Source organism: Sinohyriopsis cumingii, chromosome 5, assembly GCF_028554795.1.
Source record: "Sinohyriopsis cumingii isolate HCF-2022 chromosome 5, ASM2855479v2, whole genome shotgun sequence".
In the NCBI taxonomy this organism is placed as follows: domain Eukaryota; kingdom Metazoa; phylum Mollusca; class Bivalvia; order Unionida; family Unionidae; genus Sinohyriopsis; species Sinohyriopsis cumingii.
In genome coordinates, this window is record NC_142965.1 from 129,947,865 (window position 1) to 129,970,014 (window position 22,150).

At 35.8% G+C, this 22,150-nt stretch overlaps 1 protein-coding gene across 2 annotated transcripts in view; it reads left to right on the forward strand.

The window, feature by feature from the left end:
* Positions 1-344: 344 nt before the first annotated feature.
* The window catches only part of LOC149800236 (autophagy-related protein 13-like), a 30,797-nt gene continuing 8,991 nt past the window's right edge, over positions 345-22,150 (forward strand). Inside the window, exons 1-4 of one of the 2 annotated variants that reach the window (XM_089959809.1) lie at positions 345-727; positions 3,033-3,595; positions 9,551-9,709; positions 16,002-16,311. In XM_089959809.1, the coding sequence (XP_089815935.1) occupies positions 578-727; positions 3,033-3,595; positions 9,551-9,709; positions 16,002-16,311 (1,182 nt within the window). In that variant the 5' untranslated portion in view covers positions 345-577. The remainder of the gene's footprint in view (positions 728-3,032; positions 3,596-9,550; positions 9,710-16,001; positions 16,312-22,150) is intronic. The other variant, XM_089959810.1, reaches the window with a different exon arrangement.

A 22,150-nucleotide genomic window follows, 5' to 3' on the forward strand; every position in this document is an offset into this window, starting at 1 on the left:
TACAAATGGCTGCTAAATCGAATATATATATCATATACTTGGTACATTTAGAACATGCTCTTACAAACGGAAATAGCTCTATTGAATTACAAAATAATTTTGATTTAACATTTCTAAGATAAAATATATTAAATAAAGATTATATAACCTCTTTCTAGCTCAAGAGTTTTGTGAAATTAAATTTCGATGTTCAGATTTGATTGACTTTGCGATTTTGGTGGCTTTATCCTAGGCATTCCGCGTCGGCTTGAAATCTTGTTGAAATTTAACATAAGACTTCCGGATGCAAAAATAGCCTGCAGACCGGTCCCAGGTTATATCCTTTCTTTGTTCATATAGCTGTTTACAAAAGTGAGTGTACTGGGATCGATTGCCTGCAACTTCCTGTACACGGCTAACAATTTGTTTACAGTTTCGTTCTTCAGAAAAGCGAAAATTCTTCACTCCAAGTTTATTATATTGCTAAAGTCTACAGGGGATTCAAATGAAGTTAACTCTGCAAGAGCGCTGCACCGATTGTGCAAAGTATTCGCGATATTCTTAATTGCAAGTGGTTATTAGCAGTGTAGCAGACAAGATGTCTGCCAAACCAAATGCTCAAGACAGGAAAGAATTTGAAACATTTACCAGATATTTCATCTACAAAAGCATACAAATAATCGTTCAGTCAAGACTTGGTGAGAAAATAGTCACAAAATCAAATCCAAGTGCAACTCGGCCAGACTGGGTAAGTTTTTGTGTTATTATTTCCAGAACTTCCGTTCACCTGATGTCATTTGCACATAGAACAGTTTTAATTTTTGTGAAGCTAGTGACTGAGATACGAGTTGGACCGATTGATGACTTTTGTCTGTGTTTTCCTCACATATGTAAGCTGCCTTGTGATGAGTGCTTCGGTTTTAGTACATGGGGTTTTCTTCCTTGCAATGTATCTGGGATTTCTTGCCTTGTGATGTGTACTCTTTGTTTCCATTATCTTTATCTATATTGTGTGCTTAACGTTTGTCCATGATTATAGATTTTACTTTAAGATAATGGTCATTAGTAAATATAATGTTTGCCTAACTAACTTTGTTCATGATGGTAGGTTATAAATAGATTGTTGATGAGCTTGGAATATTCTACAGATGTTTAACATTTGATTGTAATTTTCTATTGAAATGATTTGCATTCAGGTCAAGTTAAGTCGCATGTAAATTGGAACTTAGTAAACAAATAATTATTATTTGTAATCCATTAGAATCTGGCCTAGTGGTCTAAAGCGCTTTTCGTTACGGATCACTGCCATCTCACCTCTGTCTGCGGCGGTTCAAGTCTCGGATTCAGCCAATATGGGTATGTGAGAAAGCTTGCCAGTAGCTTCTCGTCGGTCGGTGGTTCTTTCCGGGGTTTTCCCGGGTTCTTCCTCCACCATTAATACTGGCCGCCATGTATAGCCTATCATGTGCTGCAAAATGGTGTTAAACCCCACAACAACAAAAAAAGAATCTGGAAAATGAAACTCATATTGGTTTTGATTGATTTATACAATTACTTGCATTTCTTGTTTATATTCATTCTGTATTTTAGTACCAATTTCATAGAATAATGATAGATGGTCCACGCAGATATGAAAGATGTAGGGGGAAGTCTCAATATAATCAGCTTACATTTTACCATCTTTGCTAGCCAAGGTTCCGATAACCCTATCTACACCTTGGCATATTGAGCATATATTTATGTGCTTTGGGTCTGCGAATTTCATTGGATGCTGAAGCAAGCCATCATATCCAATCATAATTAAGATGTTCAAATTTGAACACTGTTCCTATATGATCAGACTTACAAAGTATCCATTTTAGGTCAATTGCCACCGCTTTTTTTGGCCGATGTACAATGCACCACACTATTGGTTAGTTGAAATTACATACTAAGGGAGGCAACACATGAAATCCAATAGATATTGCTAGGACAAATCACTGATATAGCTGTTTGATTCGCCAAGGTATAGTTATGGTTATCGGAACCTTGGATATCGAAGATAACATTTTACCTGTCTCATGGCCATCATATTCTTGGCAAGAAGGTAACAGTAGCTTAGTTGTTTGAGTGTTGGACTCCTCCTTATCCAGAGGATGTAGATTTGAAACCCACCATGTTTTTTCAACTGTCTAGGAAAGTCTCAGAATGGTTGGTTAGGTGACCATTTTTCTTGGTGAATGATAGAGCTAATTTGATAATAATAATCAGTTTTCTTGTCAAATCAGACAAAATAATCAACTTTTTTTGACAATTATAATAAATTCTAACAGTATAAAGAAACAACAGAAAATAAAACTCAGCTGGAATTATAATAAAACACTTGAGTGACAGAAATAGTCGAAAGGGGAAGAAGAGAGGGAGCTAAGAGAAGAAAGAAAGAAACCACTATTGGTAATTTATGGGACATCATGAAGGTTGCATTTTGAAGAGTATAAGCAATGTCTGTAAAATCAAAAGTTCTGTATGATGTCCAATAGACTTATTCTCAGTACATGTTTGAAATGAGCTTTATATGCCACAAGACTCATTTTATAAAATGGAGAATAATAAGCTTATTCTTATAATTTACAGTTTAACCTAGCTATCTATGACAACAATGATGTTATAATTTGCAGTTTAACCTAGCTATCTATGACAACAATGATGCTATAATTTGTAGTTTAACCTAGCTATATATGACAACAATGATGTTATAATTTGCAGTTTAACCTAGCTATCTATGACAACAATGATGTTATAATTTGCAGTTTAACCTATCTATCTATGACAACAATGATGTTATAATTTGCAGTTTAACCTAGCTATCTATGACAACAATGATGTTATAATTTGTAGTTTAACCTAGCTATCTATGACAACAATGATGTTATAATTTGCAGTTTAACCTAGCTATCTATGAAAACAATGATGTTATAATTTGCAGTTTAACCTAAATATCTATGACAACAATGATGTTATAATTTGCAGTTTAACCTAGCTATCTATGACAACAATGATGTTATAATTTGCAGTTTAACTTAGCTATCTATGACAACAATGATGTCCAGACGGAAGCCAAGAAGGTTATTGCTGGTCAGCAAAATCTGTTGGGTCAAAATGTATGCACTGAGATTTCACTACGGACTGCAGAGGGAGATGCTATGGTGTTGGAATTATGGTACATCAGCCTAGACACCAGCCAATTTGATCCTGATGCCAGTATAAACTACACGGTGTACAATAGGATGGGTATCGCCCTAAAGTCAGTATTCAGTGTGTCAAGAGTAACACCAGCATATAAACTGGCACGCAGACAAAGAGCTTGTGCCAGTGACTATGTGATATGCTACAGGGTGTATTTAGGCGAGCCCAACTTTTATTTCCTTGGGGACGGATATGAAAAATCAAAAGTTGGCTCTGCACCGTCTCCATATGGAACATTAAATGTAAATGTGGCCTATCGAACCAAACTTTTAATTTCACCCCAAAAGACAGGAAAAGAAGTTCCATTTGTTGTCAAGGATGACCATTTCAAGCCAGAGGGCAGTGAGAGACAGACAAGTCCACCTAGACCATGTTATATTGGACACAGAAGGTAAAGTTCAATACATGATTGATATAAATGAAAATTTAAATTTATTCATTTCCATGCCAGTTTTGCACTTAGAGCTGTTTTGTTTGAATTTTAGTTAGTATAGCTTGCATGATTTTTCATTTCTCCATGCATCACAGTGGGGGTGGAGAGAGCATAAAGAGGATCAAGTCTCTCCACCATGTCCTGATGGAGCTGCCGCATGTATTTGTTGAAAATAGCTCTGCATGCCACAATTTCTCATGGAGAAACATCAGACGATGGTGTGGATGTAGGGTCAATAAAATGGCCATAATTTGCCATTTATGATTACAGAAAGCATGTGCAAAAGAGTTAATTGAAGGTACAGTGGGACATTGAGATTATGTTTCCATTATAGTTTAACTGGCATGTTTCTGTACTGTCTTTCCAAATAAAATTTTATATAACATGACCATGATGCAGTGATGTGCAAAATTAATGATGGGTGATGCATTGATAATATTGCTGTACCAATATACATATTTATACAAGAGGTGTAAAATCAATACAAAATGATACTGTTATGCAAGTTGTTTTAAACTTCAGCAGTCATCAATAATTATTAGCCATTTGCCTTGTTATTCTTTCACTTGAGACTTCATCTGTAATAGCTCTTGCATGCACATGCATTCCTCTTTATTACAGTAAAAATGAAAAAGACTTAACACTCACTTGCCTTCTACAAATTAACACAAAGTGATACACACAGTATCTCCACCCTGCACCAATTCTATGTTAATTGTAACTGCAAATAAAAAGATTATGTACAAGCTAATCAACCTTTTCTAAATCACTTTTACATCTCTGTTTTCCTTTCCTAAATCACTTTTACATCTCTGTTTTCCTTTCCTAAATCACTTTTACATCTCTGTTTTTCTGTGGGTGATCTTCATTCATTGACTGTTTTTCTGTGGGTGATATTCATTCATTGGCTGTTCAAATGTCAATCAGTTCCTCTACAGTGCAGTTATGTTGGACAAAATGTTCCTGCTGAGTCCTTGCATTGATATGCATGTATTTACCCTACATTATGGAGCTTCACATGGGGTAAGCATGGAAGAGATTAATTGCCCCACTGCGATGCATGGAGAAACAAAAAGATAGTATGGGTTATATTATTTTGTACAACCAGAACTTTAATTTTTATATAATACATGTATTGAGATACATGTAATAAGAAAATCCATGGCTTCAGCATCAATATGAAACTAGCGCTAAAAATGAGTAGGCATAACAGTATTGGAAGCTGCCTACCTGGACTCCTTTCTTTTTCAGTAGATCTTTTCAGTAGGTTTTTTTTCTGATAGTGGAAACATGTAGGAAAAGAAAACCAAAAGTACACAAAATTAATGTAAAAAGTTAAAAAGTTTAACAAAATAAGACAAGATTAGTTGCAGAACTTTGATGTAGGAACACATGTTATGGGTAATGACAGATGTGCACAGAATCTTATACTGTGGTGTAAGAATCATTGAAAATGTATCTTTTGAAATCATGTTAGCATAAGAAAACCATGCAACTTTTTCTAAGTTAATATTATGATTTATGTTTAGATTTTGAATTGTTTTTGTAAATCTTCCATTTTGGATATGGTTTCTTGTACTGTTAAGGCTTGAATATTGAAAAAGGGACAAAACAGCTCAGCCAGAATATACATCTTGATGTACCGGTATACATGGCCATCTAGTTCTTCATGACAGGTATGGCTAGCTATATTGGTCTTAAACCAAAACTTGAGAAGAGCTCAAATAATGGTCTGTTGTTGATCAACCATCACCTGTCCATCTTTCATCTGCCATTCATCTGTTAGCACAAGTTTGGTGTTGCTACTTAAACTGCTTGGAGGATTGCCATGAAATTTTGCACACATTCATTCCATGGTCTTGTTGGTTCTAAATGAAAATGGTGCCACTCCAACATTCAGAATCTTGTCATTTTTACTTCTCCAGAATGGATGGTCACATCAACATGGGGTTTCCTGAACAAAATATATTCCCCAGGTTTTCACCAGAAGATTTCTTATGATGTCTATTTGGTCCTAAATTAAAATTTTGCTGATTTTATACCAGATATGGCTACCACAGTGACCATCTTGAAAGTCTTATTATTGTCTCTGGTAGTCCTCCTGAATAAAAATAATATTCCCTAATAATATACTTTGGACATAAAATGGTGTCTAGCTGATTGACCTGTATGACCACAAACAGTGGCAGTGTTGAATAATTGGTATCACTACTCCTGATTGGATGACAGCTATTGCATTGTCTACTTGTGCAAGGCACTTTATTCCAGTTGCCTTGGCACTAGATAACCTACATATATATGATCAGTGCAGTTATCATATCCACCATGACCAACCCAAATGAACTCAATTACAAATTTTATGAAATCTGAAGTTTCTTACTGACAAGCTCATCATCCTTGGTGACAGTGCAATTTTGTTGCACAGATCACCAGGCGCGGTCAGGTGTCATTGGCAAAAATAATGTTACAAATGCGCCTCCTAACCACCAACACAGTCTTCTGCCTGCCAGACCGCAATAAGACATCTTGGATGCAGTAACACTCCAAGATTTAATAGTCATCATCAGACAGGATGTCCAAGTGATGAAAAGTTCAGAATGCTGGACTTGACCTCAAGCTCATAATCTCCAAGCTTATTTTTTGGATTTAACCTAGCAAATGACCACAACGCAAAAATGTACCCAGAATGTTTAATGTCACCTGTTATGACTATGGTCACAAACTCAAGTAACAGAAAAGACACAAAACCATGGAGTTTTGTAAAACTCAACAAACAATTTAATTATTAAAGTGATAAATGAAAAATGTGAGAGGAACTTACAGTATAATGAAGTGAAGCCAGCATTGTCTTTATAAAAGTCTTTGAAAGTCCTAAACAAATGAAAAGTGCCATATAATTTCAATAGCAGAAATGTACTGGTCCTTCAAGAACCATGACGTTAAGATGGCATTGTTCTTTCGAATAATTTTTACACTTCCAGAACAATATTATTGTTCAAATAATGAGCACTTTCTGTCACCACTGAACATTCCAAACAAATGTTTTTCCTCTTGAAAAATATCTAAGTACAACATAAAGTATGTCAGCAGACTAACATCAGGAACACAAAAAGTGTAAACAACTCCAATGAAACTGAATGCTTAACTTTCTCCGTATATACACTAAATTGCGACTGTATTTCATAATGGGCCTCATATGACAACACACTATTGATTTACAGTTTGCTAAGTCACGATGTAGTATATTCACATGACCTCATGCAACCAATGGGAAGCCACATAATTCTTGAAACTTCAATATCCAATCAGTCACTGAGAAACTACGCCATAGGCGCCATTTTAAGTCTTATTATTATGATTATTATTACTAATTGTCAACACATACATAAACAACTATTTATAGATCCTACATGATTTGTGTTTTCATTAGAGCCAAATTACACAAACAATTTATAACAAAAAAAATATTCTATACAGTTTACAACCGTAAATAAAAATTAGAAAGATTAAATACAATCACATACCAGAAGTTACAGAAAATATAGATATACATAACACACCAAATTGAAACAGGAGAATGTGAAACAGGTATTGGTTAAAGAACTGCAGCCAACTGGATAAATTTAAGAATGCAGAGAAAAACTGGGCATTTTTTAGAGACTGTATACTCAACTTCATCCCAAACCCTTGGTCCACAACATGTTGACATCAAGATTGGTTTGTTGAGAACAATTCTGCCATACAGAGACTACTGAATGAGAAACATGAGCTACAGAAGACCTCTTGGACGATAGCACTTCATTATCTCAAAAGGCAGCCATCAACAACATCAAGAGGACTGTCAAATGCAAACTCAGTGTTGCAAGACTCAGGTTGAGCAGTCATTTTCGCTAGACAAAGTTCCCATGGGATAACACTATCAGCACCTTGGCATATCAAGCAGATATTTCTGTGCTTCAGGTCTGTGAATTTCATTGGATGCTGCAGCAAGCCACCACATCCAACCGAAATTAAGTTGCTCAAATGTGAACACTGCTCCTACATGATCGAGATAAGGGAAGCACACCACTTGAATGGACTGATAAATAAGCAATTTTCCAGTGCTGGTCCGTGTTTGCACAAATACCTTTCACTCAAATAGACAGATAATGGCTTCTCTCTGTACATAGTCATATTTTTTATGTTAAATTTCCAAAGTATTCTTTTTAGGTCAATTGTCAGCTACCATTTTTGGCTGTTGTACAATGCACCATGCTGTTGGTTAGTTGGCATTACATACTAAGGAAGGCATGAAATTCAATAGATGTCACTAGGACAAAGCACCAACATGTCTGTTTGATCCACTAAGGTGTAGATTGGTTTATCATATCAGAACCTTGGCTAGCAAAGATGGCTGAGCAATAAGACAGATGAGATTCAGTCCTACACAGATAGGAGTGAGATGTAGAAATTCTTTGATGCTTTGAATACAATTCTGCAGACCACAGTCATCAGGAACATCTCCAATACTGTGTACTTACAGTGCCACACTGCTCACTGACAAAGATACTTCAAGGATGGGCAGAATCTTCAGCAGCTCCTCAGTCTACAGTCATATATCAGCAAGGAGGTAATTGATGGCTGCCCTAAGTGAAAATCAACATAAATAGCTGAATATTCTCCTGCATTACATCGATTTAGGACTCCTGCCAGAGATTCTTTGTGTCTTTGGGAAAGGATGAGGGACCATAGACATGTTGTTTGCAGCTTGTTAACTTAAGGTGAAATGACAGAAACAGAACTCCAACCAGTGCATGATATTCACTGACCTGACAAAAACTTTCGATTCGGCATGTTTGCTTGTGTAGTTGATGACGGCGAGTCATTTTAACCATTCCAATTCACTAATGGAGTCAAGCATGGATGCGTGTTGGTCCCAGCCCTATTCAGTATGATGTTCTCTGCTATGCATGCTGATGTCAACCATGACTGTGGTGATGGCATCGACATTAGATATTGGACTGATGGCGAGTTGTTCAATCTGGGAAGACTACAGACGGCTGACGACTGCTACCTGAATGCAAGATCTAAGTCTGACATGCAGCAAATTAAGGATCTTATAAATTAATAAATATCACATCACAGAGACTTGGAAATTCCATTATTTCTGTCAAGCACCTGTGCATATTTTTTTGCCATAGAATTAAACATATGGAAGGAGCAGGCTTGATTTGGGTGATATACAGCAGTATTTTGTTTCATCTAATCCCATATTGTCAAGAACTTATTGTTTTCATACCAGTCTATAAGAACACTGAAAGACCTAAACAAAATATTTTAATTATAGCAAGCTGCATTGAAATTAAGCTTGTTTGCATGTACACACATGAACATGTGCATCTTCTTTGATTAAGATCTCAACATTTATATTTAGTTTTAGCACATTAATAACTGAATGAACCTAATTACTGCAGTTAAGATTAAGCCTGTTTGCTCAAAAATGCATGGAACAGAATTTTGGTATAATCTGTTATAGAGATATATACATTGTCTCTCAATATTATATCTTTTTGTTTAAAAAAATAGTTTACAAATTCATGAGATTGATTACCTATGGATATGTTATGGTTTTGTTTTTTTAACAAACAATTTTTTTATTTAACTAAACCACAAATTTGGTACCCATTAGTATCACAAATGTTTGTTTTTTTTTCTCTCACCAAACCACATATTTTTATACCCAAGAACACCCATGAATATATACTTTTTTAACGAGGCCATACAATTTTATACCCATGAATTTAAAGTGATTCACAATATTACATTTTAAGATTTTAAAATAGTTTTATTTAGCTGTAAGGTATCAAACATGTATAAAACTGTGACAGTGTTTAATTTGATTAAAAACTTTCTTTTCCTATAACTATTTGGCAGGAGTAGTACCAGTGAACTAGATACACCACTTTCAGGGGCAGAACTCTGTTCTACCAGTCCCTCCCAGAAAGGTGATAAAACTCCAGTGCATCTCTCCCAGCCAATCAGAATCCTCAGTGACAATCTGGTCCCACAGAAAGAAGATTTCAGGCCCAAAAGGTCTGCATAGTATCAGCATTGTACAGTAGGACCAGTCTTGAAAGACAACCCTTTCCTGCCAAAAAATCTTAGGTTCTCAAGACAAGTGGTCCCTTTTGACAGGTCTTAACACTATAGTCAATAAATCTGTGCATTGAAATCTGGTCTCTTAAGTCAGGTGGTCTTTCAAGGCAGGTTTTACTGTATTTCCATTATCATTCATGTCATTCACTTTAATTTTGTTAGAATTATGTTGGATTAATATTAAAAAGAGGGTAGATTTTTTTCTGTTTTTGAAATTGTGATTGAGGAAATAAATTAAGATTTTGGGGAGTCACATTAGCTCAGTTGGTTGAGCAGGTTAAAATTATCAGTTTATATTTCACTAACATCTTATTTATTCCACCCTGGCATATAGTTATAGACCTTATTTATTCCACCCTGGCATATAGTTATAGACCTTATTTATTCCACCCTGGCATATAGTTATAGACCTTATTTATTCCACCCTGGCATATAGTTATAGACCTTATTTATTCCACCCTGGCATATAGTTATAGACCTTATTTATTCCACCCTGGCATATAGTTATAGACCTTATTTATTCCACCCTGGCATATAGTTATAGACCTTATTTATTCCACCCTGGCATACAGTTATAGACCTTATTTATTCCACCCTGGCATATAGTTATAGACCTTATTTATTCCACCCTGGCATATAGTTATAGACCTTATTTATTCCACCCTGGCATATAGTTATAGACCTTATTTATTCCACCCTGGCATATAGTTATAGACCTTATTAATTCCACCCTGGCATATAGTTATAGACCTTATTTATTCCACCCTGGCATACAGTTATAGACCTTATTTATTCCACCCTGGCATATAGTTATAGACCTTATTTATTCCACCCTGGCATATAGTTATAGACCTTATTTACATATTAAAAGTGAAGAGGGCTAAAATATTTGGATTGAGGATTTTTTTTAAACAGTTAAAGTAGGAATCTAAATAGCATAACATTTTACTTACCCAATTAAATTGTTTTTCAGGTGTGCTGTGTAAGGAATTTTTTTTCTTCCCCGTCCTGGAAATTCTTTGAACTGTAAAGTAGTCATTGAACCAGTGTCAGTGGAAAGCTAGACATATTAGTCACTTTTGCAGTAGGGTTGTCATTAACATCTTTTTAAAGGTTCTGGTTGAAGTCTGTTGTTTGGGCGTGAACACACCCTGGCTTTCTAGTCTTATGCCAGAAAGCTGTTATGACACACACTGTGGAATGTTTGATGATCTGTCAGATTTTTGCTATTTCCTTAGTACATTGACAAATTCATCTCGAATACAAATTAATTGTCATAAAAGATACTTCTGGTGGAATGTTTGGGCATTTTGTAAAACACAGGTGCACCTGCTTGAAAACAAATAAATCTTAAAAATTGTAACTGTAACTGCTTTACTGCCAGATAAAAGAAAGACTTTTCAAGATGTAATATCAAGTATTTCTGTTACAATTTATTCTAGTGGTGTATAACAACTCTAGCAAGGCAAGGCTGATCAAATCTTTTTTACCAACCTCTTGTCCAGGACAAGGAAAGTGCTTTCCAAAAAATCGTTTGTCTTGCCTATGTATTCATTTGTCCTAAATTTCACTCTCTTGTTTAGGTTCAACATGATGTGTGCATTTTTAATTTATTCCATCCAGAAAGACCCCCCACCACCACCACCACCAAATGTGCAACACGTTTATTTCTTGAAAGAGCTTAAATTTTTTAAAAATTTTTTTATTTATTGTCTAGATATTTTATACTAGACACTGTTCCTTGCTTCTATATGTTAGCATCAGACCTTCCCTGACTTTTCTCACAAGACTTGATCAATCAATCAGTTGACAGAACAGAGTCTCTTGCCTTGCTTCTGTTTTATAATCAGCACCAAATTTTACTCTGGGAGCACAGAGCATTTCCATATTTTAAAAAAATGATTTTATATATTGAGATAGGGTGTAATCTTTGTTAAAGAAAACTCTCATATTTATTTGTTTTCATTTAAATCTCGTTTAGTTTTAAAATGGTCTTTTTGTGGAGTGTTAGCAACTCTAACATCCATTGACAAATACAGTAGCTGAATTTTTAGCTTGTGCCAGTTGAAGATATTGCAATAACTGCAAAGCAGCTTTCCTTCACTGTCAATAAATTCAACCCAATGTGGTTGAATTTTTTTTATCTTGGTTGCATCATATTTGACATATTTTTACTCCCATATAGTCTGGCTTATCTCTCTTTGGAGGTATAGTTACCTGAGCCTTGTGTTATATCCTTACACTTTCCAGTAAATATCTCATATGAATCTTCATTATACCTTCCTTGTGAAAAAAATTAATAAATTTTTTCCAAATGGAAAAGATCACTTCATTTGACAACTCTTAGTACTAAAGTGATTATTTATTGCATAAAGTTTTTCATTTAAATGCAGAAACAGATAATTCCTTTAGTGTAATAGTTTCACTTCAGACTTAATACCATGTGTTGAAGTTGACCCTCAGCATAATCAGTTAAAAAAAATGTACGACTCATTACTGCCATTTAATCAGTTCACAAAGGAAATGGATGCTCATGTTGTTAAAGTGGCTTTTATTAATTTCATTGCATTAACTTGTTGGGTTGAAATCAGATGGTGGTCTGCTCATGAGTAAGCAATATAGCAAGTGCATTTAAAGCATTACTAATTAATCATACCAGATTGGTTTTGATGACGTGTTTTGATTGGCTGATAATTTCATCACTTAGCCCAGGATGTAGTCAGGCAGTAATTGAACTTGCACACATGTAATAATCACTTAGGATCACAGTATGTGAAAGAATAAATGTAGAATAGGTAAGAAGCACATGTCATGGACTAGCACCTTAAAAAATTAAATTTCCAGCTTCAGATATTTCTGGACATTGGGCTGAGATATGCATATTCCTGGACATTGGGCTGAGATATGCATATTCCTGGACATTGGGCTGTGGGATTTGATCAGCTGTGGGAAAGGCCCTAATTAGATCATGTGACATATAAGCAGTGTGTGAAAAATTGACTGGTGATGCACATCAGTGTAAAACAAAATGGCCGACTATGTCCAGTTTAAAAGTTAAAATAGAGATATCTAATTTATGATCCAATTAAATGATTTACTGTAGTTTAAAAGCTGCATAAATTATCTTCCAATTTAAACTTTCGTTTTAATGAAACAATGCTGATTTGACATTAATCTGGTAGATTTTTCAGTCCTACACAAGTAATGAAATTTTGGCAACAAGTGTTAGTACAAGTTAATCATTTACTCAAAAGGAATAAATTCTTTACATGACTAGTTTACTAGGTATGTACATCTTTAAACAAACATACTGCAGTCTTGAATCCCATACACCCAGAACTTTGACTCAGGTGTATAGGGTTCAAGATAATCATAACAATCTAGACACCTCTGTAAACTAACACCTTGTTGAATCCCATACATTCTTGAACTTAAAATTAATGCTAACCTGCTGTCCTGCACTTTTGTGGGTGGATCAGTAAAACCCAGCAGTCACTAATCCACTGGGGCAGTGCCAATTACCACTGTTCACTTATCATAACAGTTAAGAACTTAAGGAAGGTCATGAGTCTGAATTCCATGTAATGGTTAATTGATCTGTTCATTATGTTGAGTACCTGCCAACATCTTGCTATTGACTGTGTACAGTAACTGTTTGAGGTACAAGTTGACAGGTTTGAAATAACTCTTCCAGTGATTAGTGTGGTTATCGTTAAAACAATCTTTGCAACCATAGAACTAGTCTGGGGTACTGCCTCCAAGCACTGATCTCATTACTGATGATAACAAAATGTATAGGGTTTCAGGCTAGTATTGACCGATCGAAAAAAGGTCATGTTTGCTGATTTGATAATTATTCCGGAATGATAATGTTACAGTATGTTTTAATAAACGTTCATTTTGTTGTGTGGTGACCATTGTAAACATGTGGAAGTATTTGCAAGGTACACTGCCACCGCTGAAACAGCAGAAATTACAAGTTAACAAGAAGGAACATGATATGATCAAGAGAAGAGACTAAAAATGCTGGAAAAGTGTTTACAAATTGCTTAAGTACAACCCAGAAAACATTGTGATGCATTTTTTTGTACAAGATGTTGATGGGCATAGAAACTTATAAATCATCCATGGAATCACATAATAAGTGTTGAATTAGAAACTCTAGTGGCTTCCATGTGATTTTAGCAGGATCAGTGGACGATTTGTTATGGTGATCCAGCAGGTCAGTGAAAAAAATCATAATCTTGAGCCCAAGCTTTCTCTGATGATGTATGGGGTTCATAATGGTCATAATGTCATGTCACCGCATTTGATGACTGCAGGTCAGATTCTTCACTGTTTGCTAATAGATGCATGTTACAATCATGATCTATCAAGCATAATTCATTTGGAGAAATGTCCAATTGCACCTTTTACCTTAGGGGTCATGGTCACTGTCTTAAAAGATTTGCTTTTTTTCTTTTCTTCCAAGTTATTATTTTTATTTACTTACCATATTTTGGGTGTATAACATGCACTAATTTATGCACCGGTTTTTGGCCCAAAATGAGGTAAAAGAACTGTCATATAATGAAGTGCTTATCATTCTAAAATTGTGACAGAAAGGGTGTTGATTAAAATCCTACCATTGGACAAGGCTGGGAAAGCTACTATGGCGTGTCCTTGGGTAAGACACTTTACACCAATTGCCTTGGCATGAAATAACCTAGTTTTGTTGCTATGCTGTAAAGCACCAAAACCAGATCAAATTTCTCTTCTGTTCGTTTTTCACTTTGGATCATTAATTTTGATGATCATTAGTTACACAAAGTTTGAAATTGTTTGCAGTTAACCATTGCTTGACTGTTTCTCTGGTCTTTCCTGTCAGTATATATCACCCAATCATGACCAGCATGGTTAGCCTCTAAAAGGGCAGTTTTAGGGTTGCCTTATGGATGGGGTTCAATCTCACTGTCTAATAATAGAAGACTCTCCTACATTGAACTCCTTCCAATGGCCCAGTTACCATATGCTTCCTACATTGGCTCTGTTACTATTTGCTTCCTACATAGAACTCCCTTTTTTTGGCTCTGTTACCATTTGCTTCATACATTGAACTCCCTTCCAGTGGCCCAGTTACCATTTACTTCCTACATTCCATTGGCTCTGTTACTATTTGCTTCCTACATAGAACTCCCTTTTTTTGGCTCTGTTACCATTTGCTTCATACATTGAACTCCCTTCTAGTGGCTCTGTTACCATATGCTTCAGTGTAGGGAATAAATCCTTTCCAGTGGCCCAGTTACCATTTACTTCCTACATAGAACTCCATTCCATTGGCTCTGTTACCATGTGCTTCCTTCATTGAACTCCCTTCCAGTGGCTGTTATCATATGCTTTAACATGGGCAATAAATCCCTTCCTTTGGCTCCATTACCATATGCTTCCTAAATAGAACTCTCTTCCTGTGGCTCTGTTACCATATATTTTTGAATAGGTAATGATAATTACCTTGTCTTTCTCAGTTTATAAGTTTCTCATAATGCCCATGTTGAAACTTTGTCAAACTAGATTCATGCAGATTCAAGATCAAACACAAGATGGTGTGCAGAAGTTCTGGTCCTATACAGCAAAATAATTGGTTCAGTTGTGTGTGCACTAACATTCGTACACAAGTGCATGCATGAATATCAAGAACCAAATTTCCACAAAACACCTGATAATGCAAATATTTCATTCACTGTTTTGTGCAATGAAAATAAGTTTTAAAGCTATTCCAAATTAGCATTGAGACATATACCAGCACTTAGTGTCTTTTATTGCAGTCAATCAAGAGGAAGTTGAAGTCGTTATGAATAGAGTCAAATAGTATTTGTTGTGTTTAATTCTGAGTTATAACAGTATTCACAAATTAATATGAGTATTCAGCTCATGAGTTAGTTCCCATGTGGTTTCAGTTTTGAAGGCATAATTTGAAGCTAGTTCAAGGGTTAATTCATAAAGCCAAGATATCTTGATTATTATTGTATTGTGTCTTTGAGATAAAACATGGTGGACTTTCACATTTGGGAAAATATTTCCCTAAATAATATGAAGCTCTAAATAAATCTCTCAGGAAATATTCAGTAAAATTCTCTTTTATGGATAATATGCAGTACACAATTCAATCTAACCAGTGATGTACATGACACACACATACATACATTATATATATATATATATATATATATATATATATATATATTGTCAGTGCTCCAGAAAAGCAGAGTGATTTCAGGGAGTTTCACAAGGTGGGAGCCTTTGTCCAGCTGCCCAGTAGACCCCTGATCAAAAAGGAGGTGGATGACATACCCTTCTTGACTCTCCTGCAGCAGACCTCATATCAAAATACAGCAGACATCCAGAGCAAAGTCATCAAGCCTGTGTCATCTAAAGGCACCATTGGTAACACCAAAATGGAGAGCACCAATCCTGATATCACCAACTCTGCTGACAGTGAGTCAAACAAAAGTACCAGCAGCCATACCTCAGCTCCTGAAGACTTTGTGATGGTGGAACTGGTAAGTAGAAGTGTTAATAAAACCAAGATTCTAGCTCATTCTAGTAATGTTCTGTTCAGGGTTTGTAATTGACCTTGAAAAATAAATTTGTACCCCAAGGCCTTGCAAATACCTTGAAAAATATTGTCTTTGGAGCTTAAAAAGTCTTGATTTTCTTGAAACCAAAAGAAATTATTAAATAGTTTTCATTATACAGATTTAAATAAACGAGAAGGTAAAATTTTTATATAAAAAAAACAATATCTCGCTTAGTTTGTGCCAGAATGGAAATTTCCACAAATGGCCTCTACTCATTTGTTCATTTTGAATTTCCAATTGTACAAAGCCTGGATGTAGCAGTGATTTAAATTTGAAACATTTGTACACTTTGAAATGGCTGGCTGCCAATTCCAACGTCTGTGGCTAGACTAAGAAAACTATAAAGTTTGGATTATGTGATCTTTCTCAGAAAGCTTTGCAAAATGCAAACTATGCCAGAAGGATATTGATATGTGTGCCATGGAAGAGAGTGCTCTACAGTCTAATGCAGCTTGAAAAAAACACCAAGCTTACATTATGACTGTTAATACAGCAAAACAAGAAGCCTTCAGCATGAAATCATTTTTGACGAAATTATGTCTGTGGATGCAGGTATTCAGGTTTTAAAATAGTAACTGTATATAGTTTTAATTATGTAGTTAGTTCACTCTGGTTCTGTTTGTGGATTTAGGACAGACAATAATTACAATGAACACAATAAATCTAAAAATATAGAATACAGCTGTGAGAAATATTAATATATCTAATATGAAATAGTTTAAAATATCCATACACTCTTTTTAGATCAGTATAATATAATTTAAAAAATCTGGGGGAGTGTTTTATGGGGTGGGTGAAGAAGAAAGGCAGGTACTGAAAAAGACATTGAGACAATGACAGCTGCTGCTGCCGTCTATGCATTGAAAATTGAGACCAACTGGAAAATTTCCTTTATCACGACATCAGATAGTTTGAGGAAAGGTATTACGGACAAAATTGAAGAACTTGGAACTCTTGAAAAACAGCTTGATGACAAGCTACAAGAACTGAAAAATTCACTCTAAAATATTTCTGACTTTGTAAATAGTTAATTTTAGACAGAGTAAAATGAACATTGTAGAGTGACTGTGCATTATTCTAGTGCCCAGATGTAATATCAATGATCATAATCTTGACTTCATTTTTTTTTTTTTTTAAATTTGCAAGAAATGTTCCATGTATGTATTAACTATTAATTTGAGTTTACAAATAGTTTCATTGATGTATCCTTTAAATTTAATATAAGAATATACCTTGAAAAACATGATTTTGAGACTTCAAAAACCTTGGGGGAAAACCTTGAAAATTTTGAAAGAAATATGCTACAAACCCTGTCTATAACATGTTCATAAAGTTGTCTAGAAATGTTTTTAGAATGAACATTCCAAATTATAACAAAAAAATGTCAGAATGCACAAGTGACACTGGTCAGCTGATTGCCCTCTGGAGACCTTGATAATCATAAAAACTCACCTAATGCCATAGCCAAATCTGTTATTTATCACATGGCAGAATAATATGCATTTCTTTCTTTGTTTGCTATCTGGGAAGTCATCACATAGCCAACGTCAGCCTAGCGACCAATAACTTACCCATTGTTTCCTTAGAAAGATCAGAGAAATAGGAATGGTTCCCTCAGGTGTGCACAATTTCCCTTTCTTATGATCCTCTCAACAGTAATGCCATAATTACTCTTTTTTTTCTATCACCCCAATGGGAGAAATTAAATTTTTCCATTGAAAGGGAAACACTGCCCCACTCACCACTGAGTGATGCAGGTTCTTCTGGATTGTCAGTTGCCTGATTATAAAGGGTACTCAATATTACATGCATTCCAAGAAACCCATACAAACCAGATGTCATGCAGTTAGAATCAGCACTCTTCTCATAAAAGTGTAGTTGGGATTGTTTACAGTGAAGACTTTGTTTTGATTCTTCTTTTGGCCTTTTCATTAGACTCAGAGTCAACAGAAGCTTTGTTTAGTCATGCAGGTAAATTCTTTAACCCACTTCATTCAGAAACCATATTAAGAATGTAGACTCTGAGATTGGTTCAAAATGAAGTTTAGGGTGGTATCTCACTAAACGTAAATGTGACCTCCAAGATGAAGTTTAGGGTGGTATCTCAGTAAACATAAATGTGACCTCCAAGATGGTGGTATCTCACTAAACGTAAATGTGACCTTCAAGATGCTTATCTTCACATACTCATTCACAGTTCTTCCTCAAGTTAATTGATTCTTGTACATGCATGGACATGCCACTGAGTTTAGGGCACTCTGTTGCATTTGAGTATCAGTCCCTATGGCTTAATAAGAATCGTGAACATTGTCACTTTTCTAAACCATCTCTGTTTGCGAAGTCAGACATCCAGGCATGCAACTGCATATTCACTCTGAATTTTGCCTTGAATTCCTTGACGTGGACAAATCCAAGCTCATCAACTCCAAGCATTTCAGTCATCCATACATGGAATCTTAAACCTTCTTAAGACAAGTCTGCCAATCTTGGAAAAGTGTCTGTCTATTAAAATAATTCAGTTTCAGCCTGGGAATATCTGTGGGTCTGCTGACTGACAATAGATCCCCTTGTTTTAGGCAGCTTGTTTCATGAGACCCCAGCCTGTGATCATGCTATCCAAGTCATCTATTTTTGGGCTATATGTTTGGAGTAAATGGGAAGACCAAACTTTGCTTACAGTGGGCATCCCACAGCAAGAGCATCTATTGTAAATCAAGATCAGCTCAGATCCTAACATAGCATACTGGGGTACCTACGTCTTGGCAGGAAGGGCATCTTCATTCTCATTATGTCTATGTCATCTGTCTTTGATTACATCAGAAGACAAGGGAGAAACAAGTCCACCACATCCCATGCAGGCTGAATGTCCCAGAGATAGCATCAGATTCAGTTGATTCATACCAAATGGTTCTTACTTCCCTGTCAAATTTGCATCTATTGAGGGGACCCAGAGTAACTGAGTAGTTCTTCTACCATTGATTCTGTCTGTCATGTATAGCCTATCTTGTGCTGAAAAATGGTGTTAAACCCTACAACAACAACAGCATCTGTTGAGTTTGAACCTCTCATAAACATTTTGTGAAGAAGCTCCCAACTTTTGTCTATTAGGCCAGGTCAGAAGGTCAAATTATTCTTACTCCCCTCAGTCTTCTGTCAAATTTACACCAGTTGAGACTGACCTCTCATAAACATTTTGCAATGAAATATAGTGTTAGGCTTCCATCCTTTGCCTCATAGCCCCAGATCAGAAAGTCAGGACCATTGACATCCTTCAAACAGTGCAGTACAGTATCTTGTTCCCTATCACTTCTGTTGCCCAAGCCTTAACATAATGTGAGGGAATTGAAGTGCTATCTAATCATGTTTGTTCCCCTTCAGTAGCTTGAAATCATGGATCAGTGATATATTGACCTTAGCAGACAGGACATCCAGGGAAATCCTGCATGTCTTCCATCTGTACTAAGAGATTTGGCTCATCAAGCAAGCCTTCAAAAGAAAACATTTCTCAGAACAAGTGGTTGACAGATTTGTTGACAGTTGCTTTCTCAGTGGTGATGTGGGAACATCAAATAAGGGAGGAGGGGTTGTAGCTCACAAATAAGACCACTGTCATTGCATAGTTTTGAAGTTTTGCTATCTAGAGCAAAGGCTCTGGTCCATTGTCCAAATGTGGAATCCTCTGTGAGCTCTGACATCATAGAAACTAAAACAACTGTTCAGATCAAGTTCTAGAGCTTCCTTGACTTACCCGAGGTACAAAACCTTTTATAGCAATTCTAGATACAGCATGGTGTCTCAGCGACACTTGTCAGACCATTTGAACTATTGACAGTTCTGCCATGATGGTTTGAGTTCATACATAATGACCCCTGCTTTCACTGTCAAGAACAGGCTTCCATGTATGGGGAATTAGTCCTTTGTTTTGAAAGCTGTATCTTCCTTGGACCTTTTACCCCAAGGGTGTCTGCAGGACCCTGGAAGGGCTCTTAAGTGGGACCCAAGTGAACTGTTCTGATAAGAAGAGTGCGATCTCGCCAGGTCTGAAGAAGAAAGGACAGTATTTCCACTTAGGCTTTATTGACCTGGATACAGAAATGGGTTATGGTACAATGTATAAGAGATTAACCTTCAACCAATGCATTCTTGTGCATATTGGCTCACAAGGTTAGGGTGGTAGCCACTAGCATAGCATTCAAGCATAACTGTCCTCTAACTGACATTATCCAGGTTGCGTGATAGAGACAACTGTCTCTAGCTTCTACCCAAGACTTTTAATCCCAGAGGTATTAATTTTTGACCTGGTGGAACCTTAACCAGCAGCATGATAAGTTAGTCTTCCAGGTCATTCAGCTGTTTCTCAATGAATTACTCGACTCCTGCTGAATTTGTGGGAAGAAATTTTTCTACGAACCAGGTCTAGGCATATCTATATGCTAACTCTAGCCCATCCTCTCAAAATAATTTGTATCTGCATTACATACATGATTATGCCTTCTCTTGGGGAGGTGAATGTAACTCCCTCCAATGCTTGCCTATTCTTCAGAATATTTTGATAGGTAGCATATTTGAAGAAGAAACCCATTTTTTGGAGAATTTTTTTTTGATAATACTTACTCAGTTGTAACATGGGCCCATCATCACAGCAGTTATGTTAAAACCATATAGAACATGCACATAAGTCAAGCACTAATGGCATATGGGCAGAATATGGCACCAATCTTTCCTCTTCAAGGGGAGGCCATTTTTACTGACTTCCACCTAGGTGGGCAGATAACTTTTGTTGCTAATATCTAGCTTTGGAGGGCTGGTTTTTCCAGGTTTACTCATGGTGTATTATGATCAGGTAAGTAATGTTGAAAGAATACATTTTCCTCGAAAACTGGTTTTCCTAAATGGCTGAAAAGACCAGCCATAGTGGGAAGAAATGTAATTACTTGAACAGAAGTAAATAGTTTTCTTGTTACAGATAATAGCAAATAAAATGAACTTGTTACAGATAATAGCAAATATAATAAACTTGTTACAAATAGCAAATAAACTGACAGTTTACTAAAAGATAGTAATAATTATAGTCAATTTAATATGTAGTGAACAGTTACAGTTTGCCAAGAATATCTACATCCACCAATGAACTCCCACTTTTTTTCCATGTGGATTCCTGCTTTTGTGTCAGCTCCCTTAACTTCTGGAGAATAAAGGTCCAAGACATGGAAAATATTGTGATCAATTCATGTTTAGCTACTAGATCAGATGAATAATTCATTCATATGTGAAAATATAATATAGACAATAGAATATTTTTCCCAGAGCAATATTGTTACATGTTCTGGTTTGGAAAAGTCATGGAATGTTTGAGAATGGAGTTCCAAAAATTGATAACTGCTAATTTCATAGAGCACCAAGCAACAATTAAAAAAGCTTGTTTTGAATATAACACAATTAAGATCAATAAATGGTTTTATTTCATGTAATAAGAATAAGTTCCCCTAACAAAGTTCACATGGCCAGCCTTGCTGCTTTGAGTAGTTTGCACTTGACGATATGATAAAACAAAGTTAAATTATTATTTTGATTTAACTTACAAGGCATGTGCTAATTTACATATTGTGGACCTGGAATATTTGTGTGGAAAAGTCATGGAAATTTATATTTTAAGTTTGGACGAAACCTGGTGGTAGGATATACTATTGTAACCTTTGTCTTCATGACTGTATCTCCACCTGTTTTTACACTTATGTCGTATTTCAGGCATGGTGATGAG